This window comes from Octopus bimaculoides, chromosome 12 (genome assembly GCF_046866305.1).
Source record: "Octopus bimaculoides isolate indiv1 chromosome 12, ASM4686630v1, whole genome shotgun sequence".
Lineage (NCBI taxonomy): Eukaryota > Metazoa > Mollusca > Cephalopoda > Octopoda > Octopodidae > Octopus > Octopus bimaculoides.
In genome coordinates this window covers 15,514,979-15,527,267 of record NC_142939.1, presented here as the reverse complement: position 1 = coordinate 15,527,267, position 12,289 = coordinate 15,514,979, and the positions used below count along the sequence as shown (strand labels likewise).

The window sequence follows — 12,289 nt, the reverse complement described above, 5'->3', positions numbered from 1 at the left end:
GGGTGCAAGCACACCCCTTAAAATTTTGCGGGGACAATGAAAACACTTTGAACATCCTCTTGCAAGTTACTCGGTGATCCTGCCAGTACTGATACCACATAAAAAACCCCATCTAGTCCACACTGTAAAGTGGTTGATGTTTGGAAAAATATCCGGCTGTAAAAATCATGCCAAAACTGACCTCACCTGTGCTCATGCCATGTAAAAACCATTCAATCTGCTGTGTGGGAAGGTTGGTATTAGGAAGGGCATCCAGCCATAAAAACCCCCTGCTAAAATGAACACAGAAGTATGATGTAGGCTCCTACCTGGCCAGCTCCTGTCAAATCATCCAACCCATGCTTGCATGGAAAGCAAATGTTAAATAATAATGATGATGGTGATGATGATGATGATGATGGTGATGATGATGATGATGATGGTGATGATGATGATGATGATGGTGATGATGATGATGATCTGCCATTAAGGAATACAGTGAATGGAATGGTAAGAATTAATGAGAGTAACATCAATTGGTCTTGGAGGAGTCATTACAGAGTTTGAAAGTTCAGTGGAACAGAGACTATTTGAGTGTTGTTTAGAGATAGAAGAGATAAGGAAAGATGTGACTTGAAGGCCATAAAGTGATTGCTAAATGTTAGAATCAGGTTGAAGGCTTTTGGTTGGTGTTTGGTTAGTGTTTACACAGAGAGAAAGAGAACGAGGTGCAGAGGGAGAGAAGAGAATTTACGGGTGTATGCATATGTGTCTATGTCTCAGATATTTTTTCACCTAGATATGATGTGACTGACCAGGTCACTAACAAGGATCTGATTCAAAATGTTTTGGTAGAATATATTTGTCAACATTACTATTATTATTATGTGCTAAAATAACTTTGATTTTTCCGTAAATCTGTGTTATTAGAGCTGATATTATTCAATATTTAATGATGGAGTTTGTAGGCTAAGCTGATTATTATTTTTCAGTTAAATTGATGTTCTTTAGTGTGCAACATTAATCAGCTGAACTCTAATGGTTATTAATCAAGTGTGTTTACTCTGCCAATTCCATGCTTTAATCTTATAAAAGCTAAACAATTGACTCACTCTGAACAGTTTTTTTTGCCTAATTTCCTGAACAGAAAACTGCATTTGACTGCTTTGAAAATGGTTATCTCAGATTATGATTCCTGTATGTTACAGATGAGATGTGAAGGCACGTGGCTTAGTGGTTAGGGTATTTGGCTAATCATTATAAGGTCACGAGTTCAGTCTCCGGTGACGTGTTCTGTCCTTGAGCAAGACGCTTTATTTCACGTTCTACCAGTCCACTGAGCTGGCAAAAATGAGTAGTACCTGTATTTCAAAGGGCCTGCTTGTCATGTTCTGTGTTATGCTGAACCTTCCTGAGAAGTTACCATATTTCTGTTGAGATGCTCTGTGTTTCTTTCAATTAATTTTAAATTTAATAAAAAATTTAGTAAAATAACTTAGTTATCCTTAAGCTAGTGTTAGGAACACAGATTGCGACTAAGGTTTGGTGGAAGATTTTAATTCAGAACTTCTGAAAACAGGACATTTGTACTACAGAGCCTGATGTGGTTTCAGGTGGGTGGGTATCAACAGGGTTAAGGGTACGCATGTGTGTGGAGTGCTCAGCCACTTACATATTAATTTCACGAGTGGGCCGTTCATTGATGAGATCAACTTGAATCCTCGTCATAACTGACAAAGTGTGCCAGTAAAATATATAACATGGTCACATCTAGAAATTCTGCTTAAACAGTTTTTTTTTTTATCTGTAGCCTCCACAATGGTGTCCTGCTGAAAAAAAATCTGACCTTGGATACTGCAAATCGGCAACAGTATTATAGCAATAACAATATAAAGGCTAATAATTAATTTGTATATAGTTTGGCACAAGTGTTACCTTGTGGATAAGAAAATTGCTGCCCAACCATATGATTCTGGGTTCAATCTTATTGTGTGGAACCTTGTACAAGTGTCTTCTACTGTACATCTGGGTTGATCAAAGCCTTGCGAGTGGATTCGGTTAATGAAAACTGAATGAAGCCCGTCATATGTAACTTTTCATGTTTAGTGCCTTTAAAAAATTTTTTATGAGTGACGCTGTCATACAAGTTATGATTCATTTCCAATACTGTACAAGAGCATACCTGGTCATGGGAAAACTACTTTACTTGGAGACAGGTGAATGTGGGGAACAAGAAGTGCATCCTGCCATAGATAAATCTGCTTCCATAAACTCCGTCTGATGCATAGAAGTATGGGAAATTGGATGTTAAAATGATGGTGATGAGGAGGAGTAGGAGGATGAGGACGACCATGATGATGATGATGATGATGATGATAATGATGATGATGATGGTAATGATGATGGTGGTAATGATGATGGTGATGGTAATGATGATGATGATGAGGCAGAAGAGGCGGATGATCATGATGATGGTGATGATGAGGAGATGACCATGATGTTGATGATGGCGATGATGATGATGAGGAAGGGGGGGGTTGACCATGATGATGATGGTGATGATGACGATGATGAGGAGGAGGAGGATCATGATGATGATGATTATGATGACGGTCTGCCTGTGTAATTTGATAGGATATGTTTTCTCTCATCTAGGAAAGAACGATACAAACTGCTTGAACATTACCAGTCTGTTTGGGAAAATTTTGAAAAGAAATACAAAAGCTTAAAACCAGCTCAGATACTGGAAAAAGAAATGAAAAATCTAACTCTGGCTGAAAAATTTCTCTCTAATGTACAGGAGGAGAAACAACATTTAACAAAAAATATGAAAGGTAAGACCCATTTCAGTTTATTATAACTGTCTTTTGGCTATTTCTGGCCAAATCACTTTTGTTTCATGAAACTGGTTAAGGACTTCACAAAGATGAGCAGGGCTGAGACATAATGGTAAATTCTAGGTGAACTGAGTCAACCACTAAGTGTCGATTTTCATTTTATATCTGCTAATCTTCTTTGGAAGAATCTTATCTCTTGTAATTCTGAGGTTGCATGTTTCTTTATTTATATAAGAAGCATTATTCATCAAATACTACCTCTGGAAAGGTTTTACTGATGGCGTATAAAAGCTTTTAATGAGCATTATTTTATTTCTCCTGTATGTCTTTTATTCCAACTTTGATTTCAAAGGAAAATAAACAGTTCCATGTGTGTATGTGCTTTTTGTGTGTGTATGTGTGTGTGTGTGTGTTTGCATACGTGTGTGTTTGTGTGTGCGTGCTTGTGTAAATGTTTGTGTGTGCATACATGTGTGTATGTGCACATGCATATATGTGTGTGTTTGTGCTTGCATGTGTGTGTGTGTGTGTGTGTGTGTGTGTGTGTGTGTATGATTAGTTTCTGATTGCTTTCTCTCTTCAAACACAAAGCTGAAGATTTTAAGGTAGAGGTGAAAATAAGAATGGTAATTGTGTGCAATCTATGTGTGCGCTTTTATGCAGCAAGCACCTAAATGAGAGGATCTCTCAAGGCTGTATTTGGTGTTCGAACAAGGCGTCCATGTTAAGTTGGATCTGAAGATTATCTTTAAGAACTGTAATGTTTGTGTTTTCACACAACTGTAGTGGCAGGTGAGGAAATACCTACAATATGATATCAGAGCTGTGGCAGTAACCTGGCTGAATTGGTACCATGCCAAGCAAAATGCTTAGCAGTATTTTGTTTGTTTTTATGTTCTAAGTTCAAATTCCACTGAGGCCAATTTTGCCTTTCATCTTTTTGGGGACAATAAAATAGGTACCAAATGAGAAGAGTCATCAACAGTAAATGTCTTAAAGTTGGTCAAACCCAGGCCAGCTCTGATTGATTTAACCTATGACCAAAACAAATCAATCATGATGACCATCCTGTCTCTTGCTTGTGCAGTGTTTATCCAGTATCAGCATTGGGGTCGATGTAATAGACTAGCCCCTTTCCCCCTAAAACTGCTGGCCTTGTATCAACATTTTAAACCAGTATTATATCAGAGCTAAATCGTTTTACTCTTTTTTTAAAAAAATTTTTCATGTTTCAGTCATTTGACTGCAGCCATGCTGGAGCACTGACTTTAGTCGAACGAATCGAACCAAGGACTTATTCTTTGTAAGCCTAGTACTTATTCTATTGGTCTCTTTTACCAAACCGCTAAGTTTCAGGGTCATAGACACACCACCATTGGTTGTCAAGCGATGGTGGGAGGACAAACACAGACACAATGACACACACACATAAATATACATACATACATATATACATACATACATACATACGTACACACATACACACATACACGCAATGGGCTTCTTTCAGCTTCCATCTACCATATCCACTCACAAGGCCTTGGTTGGCCCGAAGCTATAGTAGAAGACACTTGCCCAAGGTGCCACACAGTGGGACTGAACCTGGAATGATCTGGTTGGGAAGGAAGCTTTTTACCACACAGTCACGCCTCTGCCTATAGCCACACCTGCTCCTATGTTTGTAAGCTGATAACTTGCATGTTGTACCTATTTTAATGATATGACTATAAATGCTATTTAAATTCCCTTTTCGGTTTTGTAAAGAATGGCTGTGTAGTTAGGAAGCTTGTTTTGCAACCATGTGTTTTTAGGTTCAATCCCACTGTGTCTCACCTAAGGCCAGTGTCTTCTACTCTAGCACCAGGTCAACCAATGCCTTATGAGTGAATTTGGTAGATGGAGACTGTGTGGAAACCCTTAATATATATGTATATGGATATATGTATATGGTTATGCATCTTTGTGTCTGTATATAGGTGTGTGTGTGTGTGTGTGTGTGTGCGTGTGTGTCTCTTTGTGTCTGTGTTTGTTTCTCTCCCATCACTTGACAACAATGTTGGTTTGTTTATATCCTCATAACTTAGTAGTTATGAGGGTTTGTAAAAAATACATTACTGGGTGGGGTGTGTTGATCAGTTCATATAAATTCTCCAATCCCCAGCATGGCCACAGTCTAATAACAGTAGTGATTTGGTGGAGACTTGGTTACTCTTTTTAGGCAAGTTGAATGACAACATAATGAATGACTCCTCTCATTGCATGACACTAATCAATTTTGTTGAATTAGTTTACCATAGACAAATGATGAAACGAACCCATGTTGAATACTGTGGTATTAATTATGGATAAATATAGTTGTACTCATTTCATAAAGACTCGTATCATGTAGAGGAGTGGAGATACTTCATTTTGTTTTTCTTTAATAGTAATCACCCTGTTCTCACACTACCAATCTATTACAACTCACTGTTTTCAAATTTAGCCATATTGCTATTGCATGCACTACACTTTTCAAATCCAGTTTCTGTGATAGAACAGCTATTGGTTCCTAATTTTGTTTTCACTGTTTTGCTTAGAAAGGATACTCTTTTAGACAAGTCCAAACTGTTCGAGACAGCTACAGCCTGATGACAAAACCAGGTGGCATAATTTAGTTGAATTGAGACTAACTGATTTTCTTTGGAAAATTTGGTCTAAATACTTAAAATGTTAATATATTTGAGGGGGAAAGTGCAAGCATAGCTGTGTTATAAGAAGCTTGCTTTACAACCTCATACTCTCGTGTTCAGTCCCACTTCATGGTATTATGGACGAGTGTCTTCTACTATAGCCCTCAGGTTGACCATAAGCCTTGTCAGTCGACTTGGTTGGTGAAAACTGAAAGAAGCCTGTTGTGTATATATGTATATGTGTGTGTGTGTGTGTGAGTGTTACTGTCTCCATGCCCTGACATTATGTGATAGTTGTAAATGAATATCACCATCATGCAAGCAGTGTCCTTTGTTTCTGATCTGCCATGGAAGCCTGTCTGATCATGGGAGAAGTATTACCTAGCTTGGAAACAGATGAGGGTTTATAAAAACTAACATTTCCCTTCTCCAAGCTTAGATTTGAAACCGAATCTAAGAATTCTCCCTCGTCGGATTTACTGTGAGCAACAGGCGTGAAATCAGGTTTTCTTGGTCCTGTCAAAAAAATGATGGATAGCCTCCCCTCGACCTTATAACCTCATAGATGTCAAACGAAGTTCAACTGGACAGCGATTGACCTACTTAGGTACTAAACCTGCTGCAGCATGTCCAACGTTCTAGCTGCCCCTGATTATTATAAATAGGAGAATTTAGCAGGGACAGATACAGACAGAGACTGTGATGCGCGACAGACCGACCCAGTGCTCTGTGACTATCACACAGAGATTTTAGCCGTGCCACGCAAGATGAAAGAACGAACACACACACACACACACACACACACACACACGAACATATTTAGTCTTCGGATACATCAACTCCACAGATGTATCCTGGTTCCATTTTTTCTAGCAACTCGAAGTAAGTTGCCAAAATTTAATGTAGTGGTGAAGAAGCAGCAAATAAAATATGTTATAGTTGAACACAGTTATCACTTTGTTATTTCACAGGCAAACACATGCCTATTGCACCCTGACCCAATAACACAAACATACAACATACTCCACCACATTTTGGTGGCACCACAACATTTTGGTGACTCCACTAGAGGTTGATGACAGGAAGGACATCTGGCTGTAGAAAATCTACCTCAGTACATTCCATCCAATCCATGCAAGCATGGAAAAGTGAACATTAAAAGGATGACGGTGATGATTTGAGGGAAGATTTCAGCTGTTGCACTTATAGGTTGTTAGTCATCAGTAGGCATTCTTTCCCTGGACCATGGAACAAGAAAAGTTAACAACGTTTGATTGAGTTCAAATTCACTAGGTGTTTCGTAAAAAAAATATTTTGGTAGTTCACTTAATTCTAATGCCTCAGTTCACCTAGCTTCCAGGAATAGGTGTCAGATCCTGTGAGACTGTTACCTGAACAAACAGGTGTTCTGCTTTGCATACTATCGATCCGTTATTTACTTAGCTACAACACAGCAGCTAAACACAGACCCTTAAAAACTGCTTATACTTAGTGATGTTTACTAATTAAACTCATAGTACTAGCTATTCAAAATTACTATTATTTGTGCATAGCTCTATTTTCTCCACTTTTACATAAAACCTAATAGTCATTTGTTTATTGTCAGCTAATCTACATTTAATATAGAAATATATGATTTAGTGGTTAAGTGCACCGCTATGACAGCAAATAGAATAGCATTTAGAAAATTATTATTCACAAGTTTAATGCAATTCGTGTGTGTGTGTGTGAGATGATATGAATTTAGTTTTTAAAAGATGACCTGTCATTTCTCAAAGAACTTTTAATGAAATGAAAAGTTTCTTTCCCCAACAAATAATTGATATATGTCATTTGGTTTAAAATGTGACATGTGTATTTGAGATTAAGTGTCATAAGATATCAAAAGCATGGGTTTATAATAAGGATAAATAATAGTGGTATAAAATGAAATGATATAATAATTATATATATTAGTGATAGAGCAGTTAGTGGGCTACTGAATGGGCTGATATAAGTTTAGATCATTGTATAGTTATCATATGGTATCTCTGACTGAACATGTCACTCTACCTACCTCAACATATCTAGCTGCAATCTCTTTGATTTTTTTTTTACTTCTTTCTTTTGTCGTTAGAAACATTAAGGACTACCATCAGCTGTTAACATAGTAGCTACAGCAAAATTTATCCCACTCATGTTATATGTGGAAATAAATGGAACATAGTGTGTGTGTGTGTATGTGCACGTGCACGCAAGTACTTGTGCGTGACAAAGATAGAAAAAACTACTCAATATGTATTGTATAGTTTTTATCATAGTTATTCTAAGCTGAGTTTCACGTTTCTGATCTTCAGCTTATAATGAATGTGTGTGTGTGTGTGTTTATTCCCACCACCCATCATCTCTCTAACTACAGTATTCTGCTTGTATTGTAACTAAATGGGAGCAGAACTGCATTTTCTCTAGCTTTCCTGTAATACCTCTTATCCTTCTCACTACCCAGAACCATTTCATTTCATAACCATTTCCTTCATTCTTGATACCGTCTGCCCACATTTTGCTTTTATCATTATCCTATGCCACCAAATAATCTCTCCTTCTCTACTGCCATACATCTCTCAATCTCCTCATGCACTGCATCTGTATTTCTACCCTATACTCTTGCAGCCTCCATAATTCTAAGATTGCCTATATTACACTGAGTGACCCTGATGGATACTATGAAATCCTGGGTCTGGCATTTCTGTAGATTTTTGCAGATTGAAATGATTGTGCACATATGTTCTCTGATGCAAATGTGCAATTTTTTCTGGTGGTTCTTCCAATCTAGAATGCACTGCATTTACTCCAGACTACGTCATATATCACATCAATCCTTGGGTACATTTTGAGCTCCTCAGACGTGGGTCCTTGTGTCTAACTTTACCTTCTACCTGGGCTCCTGAGTAAGAAAATAAATAATTGCATGTACAACTCAAGAGTAACAATTGCAAGTAAACTAATGGACCGAATCAAAAAAATAAAAATCCACAGGAGAATGACAAAATTAGCCTTTCTCTCAGCTACCATATTTGTTAGGTAAACTAATGGACAGAATCATATAAAAAAATTTAGGAAAATAACAACAATAAGCCTTTCTCTCAACTACCATATTTGTTAGATACACTAATGGACATATTTATTCACCCGAGTCACTACTCTCCTCATCACTTTCACGAATTTGATTGTCTGAATCACTTTCATTGCCAGCATAAGTGTAAATTCTTCATCGGAAGAATAAATATCAATAATTTCCTCAACTGCAATGATTCCAGGCCTTGCTTGTTTACAAGATGAAGTGCTGGGTTCATTACATGCTTGTTTCATCACAGTGTTTTTTTTTTTTGTCTTTAATTAAAAACCACAGTAAACAACGGCTATGGCGGGAACACCATTAAGTATGAGTCACAGACACACTTGACTATAAAGCTGTAAAGTGATCAGTTGTCTGTTTTAATATTTCATCTTCTTTTTCTATGCGTGTTGTTCATTATCACTTTTGTGAGAATCCAGCAAAGATGACATAAATGTTATTTCTGCTATAGCGGGAACACGGCACGACAGGGTGAAGATGTTGGTGGGCAAATAAATATTGTGCATCCCTCAATACTGTTCATGGCATGATTTCTAGATAGAAATTTCATTAGAGATGGAGGAAGCTGAAACCAACTCTAAACAATTGAAAGGAGTCACACAAAGCAGATTGTTTATTATAACATCACAAGTCTGTGCATGTCACCAGTCAGGGCATGTCACCAGTCTGCTCATGTCACCAGTCTGCTCATGTCACCATCTACCCCACAAAATATCTGAGGAGTAGCTTATTCCACCCCTCATTTCTCCACCTGTCCTGAAGAAGGGCTCATAACCTTGAAATATCGAAGTATGAGATAAAACTCCAACTGTTGTACTGTTTTCCTGTTTTGTAGTTTACTTCATAGTTCACTTTGTATTGTTTTGGTCTTATCTCACAAGTTTGTGGAGGCGCAATGGCCCAGTGGTTAGGGCAGCGGACTCACGGTCATAGGATCGTGGTTTCGATTCCCAGACCGGGCGTTGTGAGTGTTTATTGAGCAAAAACACCTAAAGCTCCACGAGGCTCCGGCAGAGGATGGTGCGAACCCTGCTGTACTCTTTCACCACAACTTTCTCTCACTCTTTCCTCCTCTTTCTGTTGTGCCTGTAATTCAAAGGGTCAGCCTTGTCACACTGTGTCACGCTGAATATCCCCGAGAACTATGTTAAGGGTACACATGTGTGTGGAGTGCCAACAACAACAACATCTCACAAGTTTATAAGCTTATCCAACACAACACACACACACATTCTCTCTCTCACACACACATTCTCTCTCTCACACACACATTCTCTCTCTCACACACACATACATGCGTATATATGAATATACTCACATACACCCATATACACATGTATATGTGTATGTGTGAATGTATGTGAGGATTGACATTCATGGCTTCACTTGAGCAAAGTGGTCATCTTGTTCACACACTTTGTTGAAATTATGACCAGTTGCTTTGTGCATTCAGATGCCTGCAGAATAAGAAATGCTTTATTTGAAAAACTGGTAAGGGTTGGCAGTGGGAAGAGCATCTGGCCATGAAATCCTTCCTCAAAAACATGTCCATCCATTCCATGCCAGCATGGAAGGAAAAAAAGATGAATATTAAACAAACGAGTAGATAAATGAATGGGTGAAGTGGAAACATTTTTACATAAAACATGCATATAATTTGATGTAAACATACAGTGAAATTGTGGTTTTGCTTTAATATTAGTTGATATCGTAGCAAGTTTTTGCCCCATTTTGAACCTGAGACTTGCTTTTTTGTTGATTAAGAAAACTTTGTCAACAACAACTGAATCTGATGACGTCATAAAGAAATTATCCAATAATGCTCATTGGCCAGATAACAGATGGCCTGACTACCATCAGCTAAAAATTAATCATTCAAAAATTGCCAAAAATCCAGCCATGGTTGTTGAGGGCAATCAATCAAAACCTGCATAAGGTCTCCCCACCAAAAACAATGAAAGAGCCATCAAGCAGGTATCCAAACACAGACTGTAGTGCATTAGCAGCCTTCCAGCCACCAGCTTTAGAACTTGACACCTAGACTTAGCACACATAAAGAACTGTCTCTATGATAAACGCTGTTATTATGAAAAGAACTTTTTTTTCCTCTTTTCTGTTAACTCTGTCAGACCATTGGGTTTGACGTTCATTTTGTAAACAATAAATATTGTGTGAAGGATTGAAACCACAACTTTGTTTTCATATTTCCGTCTCATTTCGTTTTGTATTCATACAACTGTTTCAAGTATATTGGTGAAATGGTTAATGTACTGTATTTTACAAAGCTCTTGGTTATATATCAAACCACATCTAATGACATTTTATTGTGCTCTTAAAAGTACATTTGGGACGTATCGCAAAGCAAAGCACACTGTTCTACATAGCTATCAATTGCAGTCTTTGTTACCACATCATTGTAGTATCTTGAAAGAATCACTATAAGCTATGTCAGAAACTATCAATACTTCCAAAACTAGTGTTTCATTTTTCTTTCTTGTTTTTGTTTTTTCTTTTTGGTTTACTTTTAAGTTACGATAACAAATTTATAAACTGTCAATAATGTCAGATTAATTACTTGGGTGGTTTAATCAATTATAACTGTAGAAACAAAGGCTGTGACTTTCATTCTATAAAGGATCTTTTGAAAGCATTTGATATATGTTTAGCAAGCTGCCAGCTTTCACTTACACCAAATACATTCTGTTTTCTTTCTTATTGATTAGTCTGAATAGGTAAACCTTTTTCAAACTTTTATATCGAGGTATAACGATTATTGAGTGAGCTTAATGCAGACAATGTACAGTTTAAATTCTTGCCAGTTAGTTAGTAAGATGAAAAGATATTCGCCAAAATAGGAATTCCCCTGAGAGGTGCAGCTCTAACAAAAATAATTCTGAACTGTGCAGGGTTGTTTGTTCTCGTATGAAGAGATGTTTATGGAGAATGACATTGTTGTCATAATGAGGGGAGAGAGAAATGATACAAGTATAGGGGAGGAACAGAAACTGTTGTTATAAACAGAGGAAAGATGTGGCCCAGCTGTGTCAAGTGATGGTGGAGAGACAGACAGAGACACACACAAATGTGTACACACACACACACACACACACACACACACACAACAGGCTTCTTTCAGTTTCCATCTATCAAATCCACTCTCAAGGCTTTGGTTGGCCCAAGACATATGTACTACAGAGCCTGAGGTGGTTTTAGGCAGGTTGGTATCAAAAGGGTCAATACATAGGACGTATTTCTCTGGCATCCATGCATCATATATGATACAAATTCCCATATTTTCTTCCAGTATATTGGAGTAACTTGGGACTTATGAAAGGAACCCCTTATGTTGCTCAGAACAAATGAAAGAAGGGTTAACAAAAAGAAAGTCTGAAAGCAGCCATGGTTGTTTAAGACAAACTTACAAAAATGCTTTGGGCTGATAAAGATTTAAACGAAATTAAAAATATCAAACTTTTCAGTGGAAAAAGATTCTTATGAGATACACAAAAAAATTAAATGACAAAATAAAATGAAGACATTATCAAATGATAAAAACATGATTAAATACAGAATAAAGTAGTTTATGACAATGATAATAGCTAGATTAAATATTGAGTAAAAATCGTTTAGACAGATGTGATAGGTATTGCATTAAAGAAACTGTTTTGTTAATATTCTGGTTAAACTGA

The 12,289-nt window shown here is 37.3% G+C and overlaps 1 protein-coding gene across 3 annotated transcripts in view; it reads left to right on the top strand.

The window, feature by feature from the left end:
* LOC106871211 (uncharacterized) overlaps window positions 1-12,289 on the top strand; it is a 166,859-nt gene that overhangs the window by 101,593 nt on the left and 52,977 nt on the right. For all 3 annotated transcript variants that reach the window (XM_014917558.3, XM_014917557.3, XM_089360834.1), the window contains exon 6: window positions 2,635-2,813. In XM_014917558.3, coding sequence (XP_014773044.2) covers window positions 2,635-2,813 — 179 coding nt within the window. The remainder of the gene's footprint in view (window positions 1-2,634; window positions 2,814-12,289) is intronic.